Raw genomic sequence first — 25,446 nt, forward strand, 5'->3', positions numbered from 1 at the left:
TGCAGAGCGGTAAATTGAAAATAAACACGAGATGTAATTGAAAGGTGGTTTGTTGCAAATGGTTTTCAATTATTCTTCTTTCCACATTTTAAAATGTGTTCTACTCATAGAAAACATTATGGCTAGGATGACCATCAATATGGTCTGGTTCTTGGACTTTTGTAATGTATTTGACTTAGTAATAATATATGACATTTCAATTAAAAATAAGGCACTACTTAAAATCAATAAAGAACAGATGAAATGGATTAAGAATTGACTAACAGATCTAAAAAAATATTAACAATAGAAAATCATCATGAAATGAAGGTGTTTCTAGGAGGGTTCTACAGGGATTAGTGATAAGTGTGATGCTATTCAATATTTTCATCTATGATCTGGAAGTAAATATAAATTTAGTGATGATAAAATTTTGAGATGGGAAAAGATTGGCAGGCTGGCTAATAATGATGAGGCCAAAGCAGTAATACAGAGCAATTTGAATTGCTTGGTAAGCTGGACCAACTGAAACAAAATGAATTTTTGTACAGCCATATGCAAAATTATATGCCCATAAACAAAGAATACAGGCCATACCTATAGAATGGGAAAATGCCTCTTGGAAAACAGTGACTAAGAAAGCTTTAGGGATCATAGTAGTGGACAAGCATCCCATTATGATCTCCAGGTGCAATGCTGTACCAGAAATATGAATAAAATCTTTGGATGTATAAATGGAGTTTATTGAACAGAAGTAGGTGATTTTACCTATGTACATGGCAATGGTAAACCAGTACTGGAATACTGTGGTCCAGAATCCACATTTTGAAAAGGAGGTTGAAAAACTGTTAGGGTGCAATAAATGGTTTAGGGGCTGCAGATGCACAGTGAGACACTTCATAAGGTCCATCAGTTTAGTTTACCAAAAAGAAGGAAGTGTGGTGACTTGATTACAATGCGTGTCTACCTTCACAATGAGAAAATACCAGGTACCGAAGGGTTTTGTAAGCTAGCTGGGAAAGGCATTAAAAAAACCTGCAGCTGAAAGTTGAAGCCAGAAAAATTCAAATTACAAACTAATTGTGATAGGTCTGAAAATGTAATTGTAAATGGGGAATAACCATTGAGTGGGTATGTCTCCAGCAGGAACTGGTTCTTGGTCCTATACTACTTAACATCTCTATCAGTGAGTTAGAAGAACACCTGCAGTTACTACTGATAAAGTTTGCAGATGACACAAAAACTGCAAGAGTTGTTATAATAATGAAGATAACAGGTTGCATGATAAAGTGATCACATGATAAAGTGGGCACAACCAAACAATATGTATTTTAATTTAGCTAAATGTAAATACACACATGTTGGGATGAAGAGTGTAGGCCATTTTTACAGACTCTATCCTGGGGAGCAGTTACTCTGAAAATGATTTGGTTATCATGATGGATAATCAGTTGAACATGAGTACCAGGTACCATAGTGGCCAAAAAAAAAAAAAAAAAAAAAAAAAAAAAAGCTAATGCCAACCTGGGATGCATAAATGGGGGAATCTTCAGTATCAGAGAGGTTATTTTACCTCTGTATTTGGCACTGGTGAGAGCACTGCTGTAATACTGTGTCCTGTTGTGCTGTTTTCAGTACAAGGATGTTGATAATTTGAAGATGATTCAGAGAAGAGCCACAAGAAGGAATATAACAAGAAAATGTGGCTAATAGTGATAGATTCAATGATTCAGGCAAGAGGAGGTTATGGGGTGATTTGATTACAGTCTATAAATACCTATATGGAGAACAAATATGCATAAGGGGTCTTCCATCTAGCAGAGAAAGATATAACATGATACAACGGCTAGAAGCTGAAGTCAGACAAATTCAGACTGGAAAGACAGCAAGTATTTTAAACAGTGAGAATAATTAACCACTGGAACAATTTACCAATAATCATGCTGGATATTTAAATCCCCCGCGGAATTTGCAATTCCGAAGCGTCTCATTAGCATCCCTTTTATGGAAAAAGGTGCCAGTGTAGACACAGCCTATGACTAAAGCAAGGAACAAAACACATCCAATGATAAGAATATATCAGAATCCCTCAAGAAGAATCCATCTTTTTTCCAAAGCCTGCCAAATTAGAAATTTATTTTATTTGAGACACATACATGCTACACTGGATATTTGGGTTAACGTGAAAGAGTTAAGCACAAAAGCTAATGAAACACTGTGCCACGTACTTAGGTTAATGTGGCTGGAAAAATCAATACACTTTAGTCTCTCAGTTAGCAATCTCACATTTAATTGAATAACATGTCAAGTATTTTAAACTGTTTACCAGTGTAAACAGAATCTAGCAGAACACTAATGCTAATAAGCTAGGATACTTTTCCTGAATTGCAATTGGATTTGTACATCACCTGCATTTTATGACCTTCAACATGCTCAGATATAGACCAAAATGCTATCATTATGTCCATAGATTCTGGTGATGACCTTTGATATTCAATTATATATTCACTTGTTGATTCACTTTCTAAACTCAAATAAAGGGCAATCGGTTAATATTTCTAGAGATGGCTACTTCCAGGGTGTTCATTTGTATTCACTTTCATTTTATTATCTTCACTGTGAGAGGACAAAAATTGGGCAGCAGTCTATTCCTGAACCTGTTTGATAAACAGTTGGAGCCAGATTGTGTCTTCCCCTTGCACAGACACATAAGGAAATTGAGGAGAAAGGCACAAAGAAACACTCTTCCTTGCATCTTCTAGGCTTGGATTAGGAATAATTGCAGCCCCTCCACTCTCCTGAAACTGTTGCTGGACTACTTCCTCTTAGCTCTCCCTGGGATACTAGTTATCCAAAAGAGGGTGAAAAGGGGAAAGGAGGAGGTGGGCCCATGGTCTTGTCCCTCATTAATGATCTTACCAGTAACAAAAGGAGAGCAAGCTGCACCATATTAATGGTTGATGCCATTGGAATGCTCCTTCTGAGTGTTTTGAATCACAGGGCAGCACATTCTGGCTTGACACTCTCCTTGGTAATGTACAGCTGGGTATTGTCCCCAAAGCAACCAGCACCTATCAGGCAAAACATGGCCCCTGGGTTCTGTTCATTAATTGCAGGATTAACGTAAAATATTATTTAATTTGTAGTCATTCCACAGCCTTACTGATCATATGTTATGGGATATATGTTGTTGTTGCTGCTGCTATTATTATAGCACCCAGTTACAGACAGGGAAACCATTGTGCTAAGTGCTGTACAAACACAGAACAGAAAGAGTCCCTGGCCCCACAATCTAAAAATAAGGCAAGAAACAATAGATGAAAGGCTACAAGGAAACAATGATGTGGTGTCCACTAATCACTCAGAACCAGGGAGTCTGACAGGAATCTGCTGCCTTTACTGTGAGAGTTATAATTGATCAGCATTATGTCATGCAGCATATTACACAACAATCCATTTGAATGGACTCATGCCAGAGCCTTTTAAGGGTTCAGTTTCTCACATCTTCTCCAAATATAATAATCAATATTAATACTAAATGTGAACTACTTACAACCACCCTGCTAACTAACTAGCAGTGTTCACTTAGTTTCTAAGGTGCCATGCACTGTTGGGTAGACTTGCAAGGCACCCCTGAAATATCAGAGCTAAGGATGTTAAGTAATGGTTATTTTACTAGCTGAGTAGTCAATGGAATTTCCATCGGCTACTCAACTAGCCGACAGGCACTTCTGCATTCCTTCTTTGAAATGGCTGCACGTGGCGTGCCAGCTTTGAAATGTACGAGAGTTCCCCAGGCTCCATGCTGAACTGCCCATTTGAAATGCCACATGGTGCTGGGGTCAGCTGGGGACTCCACAGCTGATTCAGGCTCCACATGGCATTTCAGGGGAACCCGGGATCAACTGGGGACTCCCCAGCTAACCACGGGTTCTATGTGACATTTCCCCAGAACCCGGGGTCAGCTGATCCCAGGCAACCTGGGCTCAGCTGTGCGGCCCTGCCGCTTTGAAGTACTCTCTCTTCCCTCTCTTTGTTGCCTCTATCTGATAGAGGCAGCAAAGGGGGAGGGGAGGATCAACTAGTCAACTACTCAACTGACTATCCAATAAGCATTTTGCTTATTGGATAGTTGACTAGTCAACTAGTCCTTAACATCCCTAATCAGAGCCACTGTTTTCAGGTGATAGTAAATCCGTCACCAATTACTTGGTCAGTACATATTTTGTGGATTACCATTGAGACTAGGGATTGGTGGGAAGGCATAGAGAAATGGTACTGTCTAAGGCAGGAGAAACATGTCTCCCAATGAATTCCTGCCTTAGCCTGCTTTGGAGCAGTAATATGGACATTTGCGATTGGTTCTGGTTGCAAACAAATCTTTTGTCGGGAATCCCCACTGGTAAAATATGTGAAGGATCGTGGGATTGAGATCCCACCAGTATTGTTCTCAGAACTGTCTGCTAAGGGTATCTGCATGATGTTCTGGTGGCCTGGAAGGCACATCACTGTTGGAATTATGCAGTTTGTTATGCACCAATTCCAAAACCTGGTCACCACAGCACACCCTGTCAATTGATATAAAACATGCACGATGTGTTGTCCATGTGGATGCAAATGGGTTTGCCATGGATTATGGGGAGGAAGTAGAGACGAATGTTGTGGACCACTCTCAGTTCCAATATGCTGATGTGTAGGCACATCTTGCAATGTGACCATCTGACCTGAACTGTACGATGACAGCAGTGGGTGCCCTATCCAGCGAGAGATGCATCAGTGATGATAACACGTTGGATTGTGTTGCTGGAAAAGTACTCTGCAGAAGATTGTGAGGGCATATTCGCAAGTGGAGAGAGGTGAGTACTACAGGAGGAAACGTCAATAGCTTGTCTAGGCTGTGTTGATTTGGGATGTACACTATTGCCAGACATCCCTGTAAACCAGAGCTACTCAACTTTGGAAGTCCTGGGGGCCACAATGATATTCTCAGCACATGCCAAGGGCCGCAACTTAAGTGTGGTTGCATATATATACAAATAACTATTTCACACTGGCTGGCATGAATATAAAGATTAAGGCAAGACTACACAACACACATGCCCACTTGAGTCAGATCTGCTGATATTAATAAAATGCAATATTTACCCGATTTCCACCCATATGACAGCACTTTTAATGAGCAATGACAGCCCAGAAATTTAACTACTAAAACGCATATGAACAGACGACCATTATATTGACTACATTTTTGTTTTGGCTCCCACGCGCAGGCCGTGTGTTGAGCCCTGCGTAAACCCAAACTGCATCACGGGCCACACAAAAAATGGGCCACGGGCTGCATGCGGCCCAGGGGCCATGTGTTGAGAAGCCCTGCTATAAGCAGTGCATGTGGAGTCTAATAATAATATTGAAATATCATTATTATAGATCTCATAGAGCTGGAAGGAACCTTGAAATGTCATTGAGTCCAGTCCCCTGCGTTCACAGCAAGACCACGTACCATCCCTGACAGATTTGCCCCAGATCCCTAAATGGCCCCCTCAAGGGCTGAACTCAAAAACCTAGGTTTAGCAGGCCAATGCTCAAACCACTGAGCTATCCCTCCCCAAGTTTTGCAAGTTGTACCACAAATGTAGTGGCTGCTATGTGTGGTTGTAAATGGAGTATATAACACTGTGTTGATGAGGTCATGGAACGTGATGAATCAGTGGTACGAAAGGATTGCCTGGGCTCTAGTGGATCTAGTAGCGCTCCTATGAATTCTATTGATTGGGTGGGCTCCAAGGTGGATTTTTGGAGATTTATTAGGAGACTGAGATGAGAGAAAATATCCTGAGAGATGTTTATCATGGTTAAGGTCTGTTGGTGAGAAGCACACTTGATCAGACAATCATCTAACTAGCGGAATATGATCACCCCCTGCCTTCTCAAAAAGGCATTGATCACTGCTAGTGTCATAGAAAATACATAGGGTGCCACTGAAGGATAAGACACGGTACTGGTGGCAATCTCCCCCCACTCTGAATATGAGGAATCTTCTGTGAGAAGGGTGGACTATTATGCGGAAATAGGCATCTTGAAGGTCGAGAGCTGAGAACCAGTCCCTCTTGTGCAATGCTGGTATGATAGTCCTCAGTGTCATCATCTAAAATATATGATTATGGATAAATTTGTTTAACTTTCTGAGACTGAAGCTAGCCCTCCAGCTTCCTGTCTTTTTTTGTGAGGAAACAGTTTGAATAGAACCCCATGGAATTTCAGAGAAATTGATTTAATGGCACATAGGCTGAAGAGGTTTTGTACCTCTTCTTGTAACATGTGCTTATGGGAAGGGTCCCTGAAAAGGGATGGGGAAAGTTGGATCGTAGGGAGCACAGACAGGAAGGGAATGGTGTAGCCCAATTTCATAATCTCGAGGATCCATTGGTCCATGGTAATAAGGGCCCACTAATGGTAGAAGAGCCATAGATATTGGCCAAAAAGGTGCCTGGACTGCGTTGGCTCTGGGAGAAGGTCGCTGAGATTCTTAGCCACACCTTCAAAACTGCAGCTTTTTCACTGATGGTTGTAGCACTGTGGCCTGTTTATGTTAATCCCTTCTGCCTGAGCACTGTATGGACCTTTGGTTGAAGGGTCTCTGGTGTTTTGGAAGGATGAATCTTGTGGCCTCTGGTATGGCATATAGTACTTCCTTTTGTTGGGTGGGGTGTACAGCCCTAATATGCAGAGGTTCATATGGGAGTCCTTCATCGAGTGAAGAACTTCATCTGTTTTTACTGGAAACAGATGGACACTGTCAAACGGAAGGTCTTCCACTCTGGTCTGTAATTCCTTTGGGATGCCTGAACATTGAAGCAGGAGCTGCAGCACATCACTATGGCTGTGGCCATTGCCCTAGCTGCTGTGTCCGCCACACCCATTGAGGCTTAAAGGGCAGTGCGGGTGATGGACTGATCCTTTTGAATAATGGATTGGAGCTGTGGTCTTCTTTGCTCTGGAAGGTTGTTCATGGGAAGGTTCCTGCAATCTTGAATAATTTGCATGATCGTAGTTTACAACGAGGGCTGTGTAGCTGGAGATTTGGAATTGCAGGCTTGCCGAGGAACAGACCTTCCACCCAAAGAGGTCTAATCTCTTGTATTTCTTGTCTTGAGGAATAGATCTGAATTGTGGAAGTCTAGAGCAGTGATGGACTGAGTCCACAACCAGTGAATTTGGCTGGGGATGAGAAAAGAGGAAATTCATCCCCTTTGCTGGCATAAAGTACTTCCTGTCCACCCTTCTATTTGTAGGAGGAATGGAAACTGGCATTTGCCATGTGGTCTCTGAGGGCTCCCTTACAGCCTCATTGATAGGCAGGGTGATTTTTATGGAGGAGGCTGCAATATCTGTAGAAAGGTGTGCTGGTTTTTTTGCGCCTCCTGCAATGAGATGTCCTGTGAATTTGCAAGCCTCAAACAATTCTTGGAATTGTTTTAGGTCATCCACTGGAGAAGAGAAGAGGGGAAGACCATCTCATCAGGGGATGGGGCCACTCAAGACAGATCCTCCATGTCAGATTGTGGTAAGTCATTTTCCTCCTCTATCGAGTCAGTCTGTGTCACTGCAGAATGTGACTCAAGTGGATGTGTTGGTGATAAACAGATTGCTGGATGGGCTGGAGTGGAAGGAGCTGTATGTTGACAATGGTGTTATTGCTCTTGTGGTTAATATTGTGCCCACAGATCCCAAGGGGCCACTGCAGGAGGCAGGAGTGAGGTGGATATGGAGATGGTTAAACCATAGAAATTGAGGTAGTAGCTGCTGACTGACTGGTCTTTTGTCTAGTTGAGCGCCAGGATAGTGCCCAATAGGTGGGAGAGGAATTCTGTGACGAAAACCTGCTCCGATGTTCAGTGCCAAGCGCAGTGCAGGGAGAGGACGGTGTAGGCGAGAAGGAAATTTCATCCATTCGGTGCCTGTGTGGGCTATCTGCACCGAGCATCGGTGAATGTAGTGATGCTTCATCCTTTGGTTCCATCGGGGGGTTGCTGGCTCCTGTGCTGCTTAGTGCTGGGATTCAGACACTTATGCGTCTTGTGTGCTGGGGTCCCCAGTGCCAAAGATTGTTTAGTTGTAGGACATTATGGAGGAGGGGAATGCGCTGGTACCGTTGTATCTGCCAGTGCTGGAGGAGGAGGCATGTCTGGCTTAGCCTTCAGTGTCAGGTGGGAACCCGTACTGGTCTGTGCAGAAGAGCTCGAATTTAATTTCAGTTCTGACTCTGCTCTCTTAGGTGGTGCCACCTTATGCTTTTTAGCAGTGCTGGAGGAAGATGAAACAAAAAACAGGACTATGTAGCACTTTAAAGACTAACAAGATGGTTTATTAGGTGATGAGCTTTTGTGGGCCAGACCCACTTCCTCAGAATGGTGGTGAATGGGCGGTATCGGTCGTTGTCTTATGGGAGTCCTGGGGCAAAGGTGAGTAGGCTCTGACGGAGCTGGTTTCTTGGGTTCTGATGGTTGAAGGGACGTCTCCCACAAAATGTTCTTCAGCTTCATCTCTTTATCCCAGCTGGGCTTCGCCATCATACTCTGACAGTGTTGGCACTTCTGCGCAACATAGCCTTCATCAAGACATCTTGTGCGGGATGTATGCCTGTCAGAGACAGTCATGGGATCCCTGAAGGAGTCACATTTCTTGAATCCAGGAGAGCCTGGCATTCTGAAAAAAATTGGGGTCGAGGGGAGTTGGGGAAAAACAGGGTGGGTTTTTTTAGAGGCCAAAGGGATAGGTTAAGAAAAAAAACTGACCTAAGATGCCTAAAAAACTGAAACTTTTGGACAAAATTCTATCTTTTAAAGGAGAAGGTCACACGGCTAAGGAGTTCCATCTTCTGCTGATGATGGCAGAAAAGGAACTGAGGCTATGTCTAGACTACACCTCTCTGTCAACAGAGAGATGTAGATTAGACATGTCAAAATTGCTAATGAAGCAGGGATTTAAATATACCGTGCTTCATTATCATAAACATGGCCACCGCTTTTTTCGAAACTGAGCTTTTTAAAAAAACCTGGCAGTCTAGATGTGGATCTGTCGAAAATAAACTGTTTTTCGACAGATCCTGCATTCCTCAAAAAATGAGGTTTACGGGATCTGTTGAAAAAGGCTCTATTTTCGACAATATCTGCATCCAGACTGCCGGGTTGTTTTTTTTCAAAAAAGCTCCATTTCTAAAAAAAGTGGTGGCCATGTTTATGCTAATGAAGCACGGGCTATTTAAATCCCTGCTTCATCAGCAATTTCAATGTGCTTGATTTGCATTCCTCTGTCAACAGGGAGTATGGACACCTGGGTGGAGCACTTACAAAGATGCCACTTGAAGGAGAAGCAGACAAATTAAAATTGCCTCCTATGTATAAGCACAGAGGGAAGGTGCTTCCTACTTTTGACAGAGCAGTGTTGCAGTCCATATTCACATAATGGACCCCTTCTCCAGTCATTCAGCTTGATAATCACCTACATGGAATACACATGAGCACTCACGCAAAAAAAAGAAAAAATGGTTACCTACCCTCATAACTGTTGCTCTTCTTCAAAATGAGTTGCTCATGCCCCAGTCCAGCCCACCACTCCTTCGTCGGAGTGCTCTGACAAGAAGGAACGAAGGAGGTGGAGGGTCAGGAGGGGTATATGTGTGTCACCATGGAGGTGTCACCCCATGGGGCTCCAGAACTGACTTGAAAGGTATCTCTAGGGGGGGAAAAAACTTTCCAACAATTGTACACATGGCACATACACACACCTAATTGAAATGGACATGAACAATCACTGGAAGAAGAATCTTGATTACATAGTCTTTATTTACATGAACATATAGTGTGCTATGCATAGGAATCCTGCCTCATTCAATGCACAGGATGGATAGTTCTCATTTAATAAGCAGCTATTCAATATTTTGTTTTCTGCTCGTTTTTCAATGTGCGGTCCAATGCCTTATTTGTGTGCTACATTCAAACCTTATGCTGAAAAAAACATTATTAATTTCCTTCTTAGGCTTTTCTATGGTGGTCCTCACTATCTCATCCTACTACCTCACCAACACTCACAAATGTTCACAATGCCCTTGTGGTGTGAAGGTGTGGGGAACTGAAGCACAGGAGATCAAGGCAAGAAGTATTAACTGATTTTGTGTACCCAACCTGAGATACTCAGTGCCTGACTTTTCAAGGCACTTAGCATTTTGGTAGCACTTTAAACATTTAAAGCACAGGTCCCACTGACTTCACTTATCACCATCATTATGTACTTTGCAGTAGTGCCTAGGAGCTCCAGTCATGGACGTGGACTCAATTCTGCTAGGTACTGTACACAGAGAAAAGTAAGCCCCTTCTAAAAGAGCTAGTATACAACAAGACAATATCAGTGGAACAGAAAGACTAACAGAGGAGTACAAGGAAACAATGAGATAATTTTGGTCAGAGGCCTTGGGGGAAGAGTTGGAACTTAACTTCATTTAATAGTTGATTTCTATTAGATGCCATAGATCACATTAGTGATTGTGCAGTTAAATGAGCCTTTGATTTGGTGGCTTATGTCACTGGGTCCAGTAATGAAATCACTTGTGTAGATGTGTGGACAGAGTTGGCACCGGGACTGATTGCAGGGGTGGGTTCCTGGATGATTATGATGGAGGTGTGTTGCGTGGTTACTGGAAAGAATTTGTTTGAGGCTAGTGGGTTGTCTGTAAGCGAGAATTGGCCTTTTCCCCCAAGGCCTCTGAGAGTGAGGGGTCATTTTCCAGGATAGGTTGTAGATTGTTGATAGTGCATTGGAGGGGTTTAAGTTGCGGGCTGTAGATGTTGACAGGTGGAATTCTGTTGTTTTCTCTTTTGGGCCTATCTTGAAGTAGTTTGTGTTTAGGTACTCTTCTGGCTCTGTTGATCTGTTTTTTCACTTCCCCTGGTGGGTATTTCACATCCTAATGACTTCAACCAACCAACCAACCAATGGGTGCAAGGAGAGAGGCAATTCTCAATTTAGTACTGAGTGGAGCGCAGGATCTGGTCCAGGAGGTAATTATTACAGGACCGCTTGGGAATACTGACCATAATATAGTAATATTTACCATATCTGTGGTGGGAAGAACACCTCAAAAAGGGGAATTACACAAAAATAAGGAGGTTAGTTAAACCAATCTTTTTTGTGGTCTCCTCATCTCAAATAAGATATATTAGTAGTAGAAAAGGTTCAGAAAAGGGCAACTAACATGATTAGGGGTTTGGAACAGTTTCCATATGAGGAGATATTAAAGGGACTGGGACTTTTCAGCTTGGAAATGAGGAGACTAACGGGGGATATGATAGAGATATATAAAATCATGAGTGGTGTGGATAAAATGAATGGGAAAAGTTATTTACTTGTCCCCATAATATAAGAACTAGGGGCACCAAATGAAACTAATGAGCAGCAGGTTTAAAACAAATAAAATGAAGTTGTTCTTCGCACAGTGCATGGTCAATCTGTAGTACTCCTTGCCTGAGAAGGTTGTGAAGGCTAGGTCTATAACAGGGTTTAAAAGAGAACTAGATAAATTCATGAAGGTTAGGTTCATAAATTACTATTAGCCAGTATGGGTAAGGAGTGGTGTTCCTAGCCTCTATTTGTCAGAGGGTGGAGATGGATGGTAGGAGAGAGATCACTTGATCATCACCTGTTCAATTCACTCCTTCTGGGACACCTAGCATTGGCCACTGTTGGCAGACAGGGTACTGGGCTGGATGGACCTTTGGTCTGACCCAGTATGGCCATTCTTATGTTCTTATGTTAGAAATTAAAAGGTACAATGACTAGAGTAAAAGCCCTATAAGCTGCATGGAAACTTTTCAAAGACACCATAATAGAGGCCCAACTTAAATGTATACCCCAAATTAAAAAACATAGTGAGAGACCTAAAAAACAGCCACCATTGCTGCTTAACAACTATGTAAAAGAAGCAGTGAGAGATAAAAAGGTATATTTTAAAAAGTAGAAGTCCAATCCTAGTGAGGTTAATAGAAAGGAACATAAACACTGCCAAATTAAGCGTAAAAATGTAATAAGAAAACCCCAAAAAGATTTTGAGGACCAGCTAGCCAAAAACTCAAAAAGTAATAGCAAAATGTTTTAAAGTACATCAGAAGTAGGAAGCCTGCTAAAAAACCAGTGGGACCCCTGCACGATCGAGATACTAAAGGAGCAATCAAGGACGATAAAGCCATTGCGTAGAGACTCAATGATTTCTTTACTTCAGTCTTCACGGCTGAGGTTGTTAGGCAGATTCCCAAACCTGCACCATTCTTTGTGGGTTTTGAATCTGAGGAACTGTCCTGGATTGAAGTGTCATTAGAGGTGGTTTTGGAAGAAATTGAAAAACTTAACAATAACAAATTACCAGGAGCGGATGGCATTCACCCAAGGGTTCTGAAAGAATTCAAATGTGAAATTGCGGAATTATTAACTGTGGTTTGTAACTATCCTATCCAAGGACTGGAAGACAGCTAACATAATGCCAATATTTTAAAAGGGCTCTAGAGGCAACCCTGGCAATTACAGACCAGGAAGTCTAAAGTCAGTACCGGGCAAATTAGTTGAAACAATAGTAAAGAATGAATTGTCAGACACGTAGAAGAACATAATTTGTTAGGCAAAAGTCAAGATGGTTTCTGTAAAGGGAAATCCTGTCTTACTAATCTATTAGAGTTCTTTAAAGGGGTCAACAAATGTGGAGAAGGGGGATCCAGTAGATACAGTGTACTTAGATTTCCAGAAAGCCTTTGACAAGGTCCCTCACCAAAGGCTTGTGTGTAAATTACGTTGTCATAGGATAAGAGGGAAGATCCTTTCATTGATTGAGAACTGGTTAAAAGACAGGAAACAAAGGGTAGGAATAAATGCTAAATTTTCAGAATGGAGAGGTGTAACTAGTGGTGTTCCCCAAGGGTCAGTCCTGGGACCAATCCTGTTCAACTTATTCATAAATGATCTAGAGAAAGGGGTAAGCAGTGAGGTGGCAAAGTTTGCGGATGATACTAAACTATTCAAGATAGTTAATACCAAAACAGACCGTGAAGAACTTCAAAAAGATATAACCAAGCTGAGTGATTGGACAAGAAAACGGCAAATGAAATTTAATGTGGATAAGTGTAAAGTAATGCACACTTGAAAAAATAACCCCAACTATACATACGATATGATAGGGGCTAATTTAGCTACAACTAATCAGGAAAGAGATCTTGGAGTTATCGTGGATAGTTCTCTGAAAACATCCACTCAGTGTGCAGCGGCAGTCAAAAAAAGCAAATAGGATGCTAGGAATTATTAAAAAAGGGATAGAAAATAAGACAAAGAATATCTTACTGCACCTATATAAAATTATAGTATGCCCACATCTTGAATACTGCACACAGATGTGGCTTCCTCACAACAAAAAAGATATTTTGGCATTAGAAAAGGTTCAGAGAAGGGCAACTAACATCATGAACTGGTGATCAACTGGTTATCTGAGGTGTTTCTACACTAATGCAAGAAGCCTGGGCAACAAACAGGAAGAAATGGAGGCCCTGGCCCAGTCCAAGAAATATGATTTAATTGGGATAACAGAGACTTGGTGGGATGACTCGCATGACTGGAGCGCTGTCATGGAAGGGTATAGACTGTTCAGGAAGAACAGGCAGGGGAGAAAAGGAGGAGGAGTTGCACTATACATAACAGAGCACTATGATTGCTCTGAACTTCAGTATACAGAGGGAGAAAAACCTGTTCAGAGTCTATGGGTTAAGTTTAGAGGTCCAAACAACAGCAGTGATGTTGTGGTTGGTGTCTACTACAGGCCACCGAAGCAGGTGGATGAGGTAGATGAGGCTTCCAGATTGCAGACCCTGGTTCTCGTGGGGGACTTTAATTACCCTGACATCTATCGGGAAACCAATATGGCAGTACACAGGCAATCCAGGAAGTTTTTGGAGAATGTTGGGGATAACTTCTTGGTACAAGTGCTGAGGGATCCAACCATGGGCCGTGCACAGCTTGACCTTCTGCTCACAAACAGGGAGGAACTAATAGGGGAAGTAGAGGTGGGTGACAACCTGGGAAGCAGTGATCATGAGATGGTAGATTTCAGGATCCTGACCAAAGGAAGAAAAGAGAGTAGTAAAATACACACCTTGGACTTCAGAAAAGCACCTTTGACTCCCTCAGAGACCTGATGGGTAGAATCCCCTGGGATGCTAACATGAAGGGGAAAGGAGTCCAGGACAGCAGGCAGTATTTTAAAGAAGCCTCATTGAAGGCACAGAAGGATACCATCCTGATTGCGTAGCAAGAGAGGCAAACATCGTAGGAGACTGGATTGGCTTACAGGGGAAATCGTTGGTGAATTTAAGCACAAAAAGGAAGCTTACAAAAAGTGGAAACTTGGACAAATGACCAGGGAGGGATTTAAATGTATAGCTTGAGAATGCCGGGAGGTTATCAGGAAGGCGGAAGCGCAACTGGAATTGCGACTGGCAAAGGATGTGAAGGATAACAAGGAAGGTTTCTACAGCCATGTTAACAAGAAGAAGGTGATCAGAGAGGGTGTGGTGCCCCTACTGGATGAAGGAGGTAACCTAGTGACAGATGATGTGGAGAAAGTTGAAGTACTCAATGCTTTCTTTGCCTCTGTATTCATGGACAAGGTCGGCTCCCATCTTATGTGCTAAGTGACATAAGATGGGATGAAGATGGACAGCCCTTGGTGGGTAAAGAACAGGTTAGGAACTATTTAGCAAAACTAAATGTACACAAACCCATGGGTCCGGACTTAATGTATCCGAGGATACTGAGAGAGTTGGCAAATGTCATTGAGGAGCCTTTGGCCATTATCTTTGAAAAGTCGTGGAGATCGGGAGAGATCCCGGATGACTGGAAAAAGGTAAATGTAGTACCCATCTTCAAAAAAGGGAAGAAGGACAATCCAGGGAACTATAGGCCGGTCAGTCTTACCTTGGTTCCTGGAAAAATCAAGGAAGGGATCCTTAAGGAATCCATTTTGAGGCACTTGGACGAGAGGAAAGTGATTAGGAATAGTCAGCATGGATTCACAAAGGGCAAGTCGTGCCTGACCAATCTGATTAACTTCTATGATGAGGTAACTGACTCTGTGGATATGGGGAAGTCAGTGGTTGTGATATACCTTGACTTTAGCAAGGCTTTTGATATAGTCTCCCACAATATTCTTGCTAGCAAGTTAAGGGAATATGGATTGGATAAATGGATGGAAAGATGGACAGAAAGCTGGCTAGAAGGCCAGGCCCACCAGATAGTGATCAACGGCTTGATGTCAGGATGGTGGTTGGTTTCTAGAAGAGTACCCGAAGGTTTTGTTCTAGGACCGGTTTTGTTCAGTATCTTTATTAATGACCAGGATGAGGGGATGGATTGCACCCTCAGCAAGTTTGCAGATGACACTAAGCTAGGGGGAGAGGTAGATACGGTTGAGGGCAGAGATAGGGTCCAGAGTGACTTAGAAAAATTGGAGGATTGGGCCACAAGAAATCTGATGAGGTTCAACAAGGACAAGTGCAGAGTCCTGCACTTGGGACGGAAGAATCCCAAGCATTGTTTCAGGCTGGGGACCAACCAGCTAAGTAGTAGTTCTGCAGAAAAGGACCAGGGGGCTACAGTGGATGAGAAGCTGGATATGAGTCAACATTGTGCCCCTGTAGCCAAGAAGGCTAATGGCATATTAGGTTGCATTAAGAAGAGCATTGCCAGCAGATCCAGAGATGTCATTATTCCCCTTTATGCGGCTCTGGTGAGGCCACATAGAATCATAGAATCATAGAATAATAGGACTGGAAGGGACCTCGAGAGGTCATCGAGTCCAGCCCCCCGCCCTCAAGGCAGGATCAAGCTCCATCTACACCATCCCTGACAGATGTCTATCTAACCTGTTCTTAAATATCGCCAGAGAGGGAGATTCCACCACCTCCCTTGGCAATTTATTCCAATATTTGACCACCCTGACAGTTAGGAATTTTTTCCTAATGTCCAATCTAAACCTCCCCTGCTGCACTTTAAGCCCATTACTCCTTGTCCTGTCCTCAGAAACCAAGAGGAACAAATTTTCTCCTTCCTCCTTGTGACACCCTTTTAGATATTTGAAAACCGCTATCATGTCCCCCCTTAATCTTCTTTTTTCCAAACTAAACAAGCCCAGTTCATGAAGCCTGGCTTCATAGGTCATGTTCTCTAAACCTTTAATCATTCTTGTCGCTCTTCTCTGTACCCTTTCCAATTTCTCCACATCTTTCTTGAAATGTGGCACCCAGAACTGGACACAGTACTCCAGCTGAGGCCTAACTAGTGCAGAGTAGAGCGGCAGAATGACTTCACGAGTTTTGCTTACAACACACCTGTTGAAACAACCTAGAATCATATTTGCTTTTTTTGCAACAGCATCACACTGTTGGCTCATATTCAACTTGTGGTCCACTATGACCCCTAGATCCCTTTCCGCCATGCTCCTTCCTAGACAGTCGCTTCCCATCTTGTGTCCAGTTCTGGGCCCCCCACTACAAAAAGGATGTGGACGCATTGGAGAGGGTCCAGCGGAGGGCAACCAACATGATTAGGGGGCTGGAGCATATGACTTATGAGGAGAGGCTGAGGGAGTTGGGTCTGTTTAATCTGCATCAGTGAAGAGGGAGGGGGGATTTGATAGCAGCTTTCAACTTCCTGAAGGGAGGTTCCAAAGAGGATGGAGAAAGGCTGTTCTCAGTGGTGACAGATGGCAGAACAAGGAGCAATGATCTTCTCAATCTGCGGTGGAAGAGGTCCAGGTTGGATATTACGAAAAACTATTTCAGTAGGAGGGTAGTGAAGCACTGGAATGTGTTACCTAGGGAAGTAGTGGCGTCTCCATCCCTAGAGGCGTTTAAGTCTCGGCTTGACAAAGCCCTTGCTGGGTTGATTTAGTTGGGATTGGTCCTGCCTAGAGCAGGGGGCTGGACTTGATGACCTTCTGAGGTCTTTTCCAGCTCTATGATTCTATGATTAGGGGGTTTGGAACAGGTCCCATATGAGGAGAGGCTAAAGAGCCTGGGATTTTTCCGTTTAGAAAAGAGGAGACTGAGGGGGGATATGATAGAAGTATATAATGTCATGAGTGGTGTGGAAAGCGTGAATAGAGAAAAGTTATTTACTTGTTCCCATAATATCAGAACTAGAGGACACCAAATAAAATTAATGGGTAGCATGTTGAAAACTAATAAAAGGAAGTTCTTCACACAGCACACAGTCAACCTGCGGAACTCCTTGCCAGAGAAGGTTGTGAAGGCTAGGACTATAACAGAGTTTAAAAAAGAGCTAGATAAATTCATGGAGTTACAGCCATAAAAGGCTATTAGCCAGGGGGTAAGGAATTGTGCCCCCTGGCCTCTGTTTGTCAAAGGCTGGAGAAGGATGGCAGGAGACAAATTGCTTGATCATTGTCTTTGGTCCACCCTCTCTGGGGCACCTGGCACTGGCCCCTGTCAGCAGACAGGATACTGGGCTAGACGGACCTTTGGTCTGACCCAGTATGGCCATTCTTATGCTCTTATGTTATGTTCTTATCAGCATCTTGTAACTTGAACAATCTAATTCATTACTTTTTTTCTCACCCTTCCCCCCTCCTTCCCTTATTTATTCTTGGATCTGGACTTTTAATAATCCAGTCATCTGAAGAAGTGGGTTGTACCCATGAAAGCTCATGATACCATCTACATATTTTATTAGTCTTTAAGGTGCTGCTAGTCTGTTCATTGTTTTTTAAGTTTTGCCACTATAGTGTTAAACTCAAGGGGAACCAGATATCTCACATTCATTCATTCATTCATTCATTCATTCATTCATTCATTCATTCATTCATTCATTCATTCCCTCAGGCACTCACACACTTACACAGACCAAAGGTTGCAGGGTGAACCAAGGCATAGGGTATGTCTAGACTACATGCCTCTGTCTCCACAGGCATGTAAATTAGACTACTCTACATAGTCAATGAAGCCGGGATTTAAATATCCCCGGCTTCATGAAAATAAAAATGGCTGCCGCACCTGTAAACGAGGTTTACGGGAGTGGTCAACAAAGGCTTCCCTTGTCGACTGCTCCTGTAAACCTGGTTTACAGGTGTGGTGGCCATTTTTATTTTAATGAACCCAGGGATATTTAAATCCCGGCTTCATTGACTATGTCAGGTAGTCTAATTTACATGCCTCTGACGACAGAGGCATGTAGTATAGACATACCCATGCTGATTCCGAAGGTTTCCCTCTAGCAATGGATCCTGGCTGGTAAGCAGATGAGAAAGAGAGCTTCTGCCCCAAGCTCTCTCCTTTTATTGGAATTGGGCAGCTCCTGTCATACACGCAGGGTCCTTCCTCCACGTACATCACTGATGAGCATACCCAGACCTCCCACAATCTGGGTCCTTTGTTTGCTTAGAGCAGTGATGTCTCCGTGATTGCTTTAATTAGTCATCACTTGGCTCCATGTGTTTAGCCTTGCTGTTTTCCTCCCCAAACACACTCTCAGCCTCCATTCACACTTTCTCTCTTATCACAGGATGGAATGTAGCTTAGAGTAAGTTATAAGCAAAGTGACTGAAAGTTACAAAGTTTACAAAGCTCAACAATCACCAAGCTTCCAGTAGGTTTCTGAACTTATACAGGAGACCCCCAACTTGCAACCGCCAGAGTTCCAACCCCTGCACTTACAACCATTTCTGTAAGTGCGGAAGGGGCTGAAAACTCCCAACTTATGTCCGCAGCCCATATTTACGATGGCTCACGGTGCCTATGGTAAATGAGGATTCGAGTTATGACGCCCCCGACTTGCGTCGCTTCCCGTGGAACCAATCGTGTTGCAAGTCGGGGGCCTTCTGTAAACCAAAGTGGCTGAGAGTCACAAAGATTACAAAGTTTCAAAGCTCAACAATCTTACAAATTGCAGAATTTAAAAGGCAAAGTAGCTGAAAGTTACAAGGAAACAATTACAAAGCTTCAAAGCTTAATGGTCAAAAAGATACCTTCCAAAGCACAGCAACTGACTGAGAACAATTTCCATCTCGATCATCTACAAATCAAAAGTAATGAAGTGACTTAGAAGACAACTGCCCCCCCCCCCCCCCCCCCGCTCTCAAACAGTGTTCACAGCAATACAGTCAGCAGCAGATTTTGTCATTCTCTTATCATGTGTTGGAGGACCTTACAGGTTAATACATTTCCAGAAAATTTACGTATGTATCAAGTAGCTCCAATTTAGAGGGTAATAGCTCGGGCAGAGGCTTCACACAACACTAGTGACCACTTGGGAAAAGTTTGATTTAAATGACTCGCTTAATATAAAAACGCTGTGGCAGAGATATGAATAAAATCCAGTTTTTCAGGGCAGCATTCAGCTCCCTTAAACAGGAGACCATCCTTCTCTTTCAACAACATCCTGCTTCCTTTTCAACATCTGCAACTAATGAAGTAGGGGTCCCACAGACAAAACCACTATGATTGATCCCCAGAGTGGTCCATCCTGTGCACTGAATGATGTGGGGTCCTGTGGAACCTCTAGCCCACTTACTTAGCCTTATTAAAACAACTGACGGGTATTTCTGCTGTTATATGTGTAACCCCTCCTGTTCACTAGCCCAACGTGAGGTTATTCAGCATAGGGGAAGCCTTGTGACTTCTTACACAACTGTGGGAGGCTAGGCCTGAGGCTCCTTGGTGTGCTCTGTTTGGGTATTTTGTGGGTGCACCTCAAACCAGACCCACTCAGACAAACCACCAGGAACAGGCTTTATTCTGTAAAAAAAACCATAGAACAAGATCACAGTTCAGCAGCTCCTCCTCTCAGCATGCAGCCTGCATGCTGCTTCTAGCACAGTCCCTGTTAAGACCCTCCTGGGGGCAGAGGACACATTATACAACACAGCCCCCTTACAACATGTCCCAGCTCCCACAGTGACTAAGCCCCACAACAACCAAGTCTATGTCCTCCCTTGGTGTCACCTAAACTCCTCTCAGGGTGGCTCTATAGCCCTTTTTGGTCCTACCTGTAAAAAAAACATAGGACAGGATCACAGTTCGGCAGCCCCTCCTCTCTGCATGCAGCCTGTGTGCTGCTTCTAGCACAGTCCCTGCGGAGACCCTACTGGGGGGCAGAGGACACATCCTGGTAGTCTAGTCTACAACTTGTAGTTTCCAAGGCTGATGATGAAGCACACTGGACCTTGGGCTACATATGTATCTTTTGGTTTCTGTTATTTCCACTCAAATTCATCTGATGAAGTGGGTTTTACCCGCACAAGCTCAGGATTCTATATATTTCAGTTAGTCTCTAAGGGTTTGTCTACACTACAAAGTTAATTCGAACTAAGGGTACGTCTAGACTACATGCCTCTGTCGCCAGAGGCATGTAGATTAGGCTACCAGGCATAGGAAAATGAAGCGGCGAGTTAAATAATCGCTGCTTCATTTAAATTTACCTGGCTGCCACGCTGAGCCGACAAACAGCTGATCAGCTGTTTGTCGGCTCAGCACGGTAGTCTGGACGCGCGGGTGTCGACATCAAAGGCATTTGTCGACCACCCAGGTATACCTCATCCCAGGAGGCATATCTGGGTGGTCGACAAATGCCTTTGATGTCAAAACCCGCGTGTCCAGACTACCGTGCTGAGCCGACAAACGGCTGATCAGCTGTTTGTTGGCTCAGCGCGGCAGCCATGTAAATTTAAATGAAGCGGCGATTATTTAAATCGCCGCTTCATTTTCCTATGCCTGGTAGCCTAATCTACATGCCTCTGATGACAGAGGCATGTAGTCTAGACGTACCCTAACAGACGTTAGTTCGAATTAACTTTGATAGGCGCTACACATGCAAACCGCTAGTTCGAACTTAATTCGAACTTGTGGAGCGCTTAATTCGAACTAGGTAAACCTCATTCTACGAGGACTAACGCCTAGTTCGAATTAAGTAGTTCGAATTAAGGACTGTGTAGCCACTTAATTCGAACTAGTGGGAGGCTAGCCCTCCCCAGCTTGCCCTGGTGTCCACTCTGGGCACCACCAGGGAAACTCTTCTGCCCCCCTCCCGGCCCCGGAGCCCTTAAAGGGCCACGGTCTGGCTATGGTGCCCGTGCCAGGTGCAAGCCTGCCAGCACCCAGCCAGCAGACCCTGAACCTGGCACGGCATGAACCAGCCACCCGCTGCCACCCAGCCCTACGCCTCTTCCCGGGACCAGGCTAGTGGCTCTTGGGAGCCTGCCCAGATCCGCAAGAGGCAGGCACCCACCTGGTCTAGTGCGGAGATCATGGACCTCATCCATGACCTCCGCACTAGGCACAGGAAAGTGGCCATCTAGGGCAGGATAGCTGCCAGCCTGGCCACCCAGGCGCAGGTCTGCATGAAAATCAGGGTTGTCCAGTGAGACCCCCGACCATGAGTCCTGAGCTTAAACTGGTAGTACTGTGTCAGACCAAAGGTCCATCTAGCCCAGTAGCCTGTCTGCCAACAGCGGCCAACACTAGAGACCCTGGAGGGGATGGACCAAAGACAATGACCAAGCCATTTGTCTCATGCCATCCATCTCCAGCCTTCCACAAACAGAGGCCAGGGACACCATTTCTACCCCCTGGCTAATACCACTCCATGGACCCAGCCACCATGAATTTATCTAACTTCTCTTTAAACTCTGTTATAGTTCTAGCCTTCACAGCCTCCTGTAGCAAGGAGTTCCACAGGTTGACTATTTGCTTTGTGAAGAGGAACCTTCAGTTATTAGTTTGAAGCCTGCTACCCGTTCATTTCATTTGGTGTCCTCTAATCCTTCTATTATGGGAACTAATGAAGAACTTTTCTGTATGCACCCTCTCCACACCACTCATGCTTTTATAGACCTCTATCATATCCCCCCTCAGTCTCCTCTTTTCTAAGCTGAGAAGTCCCAATCTCTTTAGCCTCTCTTCATATGGGACCTGTTCCAAACCCCTGATCATTTTAGTTGCCCTCCCTTCTCCCACCCTCTCTCTTCCCCTCTCCCACCTCCTTTTCCCAGTCTCCCCGAGTTTTGTTCAATAAAGAGAGCTTCTATTTTTGAACGCACGTGTCCTTTATTTTGTACATTAGATAGGGGGGTTAGGGAGGGGTAAGTGGAAGGAGGTGAGGGAGGAATGGGGTACGAGCCTCCGATGGGGTGGATGGGGGTGGCTCTGCGGGCTCCTTGGGGTGGAAACTCTCCTGCAGCCCCCCGATTGACTCCCTCCCCCCCCCGGATGGCAGCCTGAGGCAAGTGCAGCCGAGCTGATGGCCGAGTGCTGTGATGTGCCGAGTGTGGGCACTCAGGGAACTCCAAGCCAGGACTGCTTTGCAAGCGGGAAACCCCTGAGAACTGTCTTTCCGGGGGGGGGGAGGGGAGGGCGTCGGGTCCCTTTAAGCACAGCCCTCGGCTAGTCTGAGGCAGCAGCTTCACGCTCTAAGTCCTAATCTGATGCCCTGCTGGCACTGCTTCCGGCCATCCTTAACCTCGGTTCAGGGTCCGCTCAATGTGGACACGCTAGTTCGAATTAGCAAAATGCTAATTCGAACTAGTTTTTAAGTCTAGATGCACTAGTTTGAATTATCTTAGTTCGAATTAACTAATTCGAATTAAGTTAGTTTGAATTAGTGCTGTAGTGTAGACATACCCTAAGGTGCCACACGACCACTTATTTTTAAAGTTACAGACAGATACAACTACCCCACGGAGATTGTGTATGATCATGCAATTAAAAGGTGGTTCTAATGCATATGTATAAACAGGCTGAATGAAAGTAGCAGAGGTAAGTTCTAGTCTCCTTCTCTATCTTGGGTCCCAGTTTGTCTCTACACTCCCAGCCTAGGGGCCAATATGGTGGTTATTAAAGGCTTAAGAAAGACAAGTTTCCTGTGCTTATTTCTGGTACTCAGCTCCCCCTTGTCCAGAGTAGCCATTGCAGGAAAAGTCAGACTTCACCCTGTAGCTCTAGGTTGGAGAGAGCATACAAATCCAGTCACACACGGGAATTGTGAGGAGATGGAATCTTTGAAGATGGTAGCTATTAAACTCTAGGAAATCTATATAAATCATGTGCAAACTATGATTTTTTTCAAAGGTTTACAACTTTGCCAAATTTGAATAGATTTTCATAATCACAAGAGACACACACTTGCCACAAATACCACCAGTCCTTGACAAATTTCAAGTACCTGCTACGGAGCATGCAGGAACTAGAGGTTTCTAAAGAAAAGATTACTAGATTTTTTTTAAATTTATAAATATATATGTAATTTAAAATTATTACAATTTTTAATAAAACAGCATGGCTAGAAAGATGTTCTTAAAATTTAAAGAAATAACTAGTTTCCTTCTTGTCTTTCTTGAGAACAGTAGAACTGTTGTGGCTGAAGTTTTCAAAAAGACTTAGACTGTAGCAGACACTTAGATGGAAAATTTTAGCTCAAATGATTGAAGTTTGGCAAAATTAAAAGCAACTCAAAAAAGGTTTTTATATGGGTAGTGTTGGGCTACTTTACAAATAGGTGGTGCTATAAATTCTAGTTAGAATCATTCTGATACCCTATGATCAATAATGGCTAAGAACCACATTTTCTAGTAAGAAATTATCAATAAACACTTAAATTTAATGTAACTCTTGAATCAAAAGGAACTGAGCACCCTAGAAACCATCCTGTATGTCCTAAATCTTGCAAACTGATGCATCTGTTTGCCTAGATCCAACAACTGATTAAGGGTCTAATGTTAATTGATTTGGTCAATACATGCCCATATGTAAGATGTTCTCAACCAACCAAATACAAAATCAAAGTACTTTTATATTGTACATTATCTTTTGGAGTAAGTCAATGATAGAAAAAATACCTCATTTACCTTGCTGAATATTCAACATATACACTGCTATCTCTGAACATTTGTTATTCAGCTTATAGTTTGTATATTACATTTTAACTCTGCACAGATGGACACACACATATGCTTTATTTCCTGTTCTTCACAGGAAGGATATCTGTAATCCAGTAGTGGAACAGAGAAGAGAGTATCTTGGCGTGATCTGAAAGAAGAAAACAAATTCTTCCTGAAATACTTTTGTGGTATTTTTCAACAATCAAATACCTGAAAGTTAAAATAAAAGCCATATAAACATCTGTTTCCATCTGACATTAGCATTTAAGGAAAACAAAATAACCCTTGGAAGTTGAGATACAAATATAAATGTGAAGGTAACAGACCAAATTCATTCCTGGAATAAGCAAGTGCAGCTCCTCATAGGAGGTTAGGTGTTGCACCAGGGCTGAGTCTGGCCCTACACTATTCAGTGCAACTACTAAATTGCTTCTTTATCAATAACACTGAAAAATGGATTAAAATGATACAAGCACAAGTGTATAGATGAGACTGAAAATGTCTGTGATCTGCATAATTTCCTTGGGTATTCTCTGATTTTACCTATTTAAGTGCTTTTACGCAAAAGCATCCGTGCCCAGTATAGATGCGCTTTTGTGCAAGAAAGCTCCAATGGCCCTTTAGCCATCGGGCTTTCTTGTGCAAAAAATTAAGATGCCTGTCTACACTGGCCCTCTTGCGCAAGTATTCTGGCACAAGAGGGCTTATCCCTGAGCGGGACCGTCAAAGTATTTGCGCAAGAAGCACTGAATTCTTACATTAGAACGTCAGTGCTCTTGTGCAAATTCTAGTGGCCAGTGTAGACAGCTGGCAAGTTTTTGCGCAAAATCGTCTGCTTTTGCGCAAAATCTTGGAATCATAGAATCATAGAACTGGAAGAGACATCAGAAGGTCATCAAGTCCAGCCCCCTGCAGGACCAATTCCAACTAAATCAACCCAGCCAGGGCTTTGTCAAGCCAAGACTTAAACACCTCTAGGGATGGAGACTCTACTACTTCCCTAGGTAACCCATTCCAGTGCTTCACCACCCTCCTAGTGAAATAGTTTTTCCTAATATCCAACCTGGACCTCTCCCACCACAACTTGAGACCATTGCTCCTTGTTCTGCCATCTGTCACTACTGAGAACAGCCTCTCTCCATCTTCTTTGGAACCTCCCTTCAGGAAGTTGAACGCTGCTATCAAATCCCCCCTCACTCTTCGCTTCTGCAGACTAAACAGACCCAAGTCCCTCAGCTTCTCCTCATAAGTCATATGCTCCAGCCCCCTAATCATTTTGGTTGCCCTCCGCTGGACCCTCTCCAATGCGTCTACCTTGCCAGTCTAGACGCACAGAGCCTCAAGCCTTAACAGATTCCTGTCTATGTAACTTTATTTTTGATAGGTATATCTATATTACTTATTCCTGTGCTATCACCTTGAAGACTGCTCTATAAAATCATTTTAATGCAGCTTTTCTATTTTATTTCCTCAAATATGAATACTCTGTA

At 43.5% G+C, this 25,446-nt stretch overlaps 1 protein-coding gene across 3 annotated transcripts in view; it reads right to left on the bottom strand.

The window, feature by feature from the left end:
• ERICH1 (glutamate rich 1) overlaps positions 1-25,446 on the bottom strand; it is a 179,318-nt gene that overhangs the window by 24,721 nt on the left and 129,151 nt on the right. The window contains exon 6 of one of the 3 annotated variants that reach the window (XM_014577454.4): positions 23,443-24,104. The exons of the other annotated variants lie outside the window; for them this stretch is intronic. Within the exon in view, the coding sequence (XP_014432940.3) occupies positions 24,031-24,104 (74 nt within the window). The 3' untranslated portion in view covers positions 23,443-24,030. Of the gene's footprint in view, positions 1-23,442; positions 24,105-25,446 lie in introns of those variants that run through there. 3 annotated transcript variants of the gene reach the window in all.

Source organism: Pelodiscus sinensis, chromosome 3 (assembly GCF_052426305.1).
Source record: "Pelodiscus sinensis isolate ZL-2025 chromosome 3, ASM5242630v1, whole genome shotgun sequence".
Taxonomy (NCBI): domain Eukaryota; kingdom Metazoa; phylum Chordata; order Testudines; family Trionychidae; genus Pelodiscus; species Pelodiscus sinensis.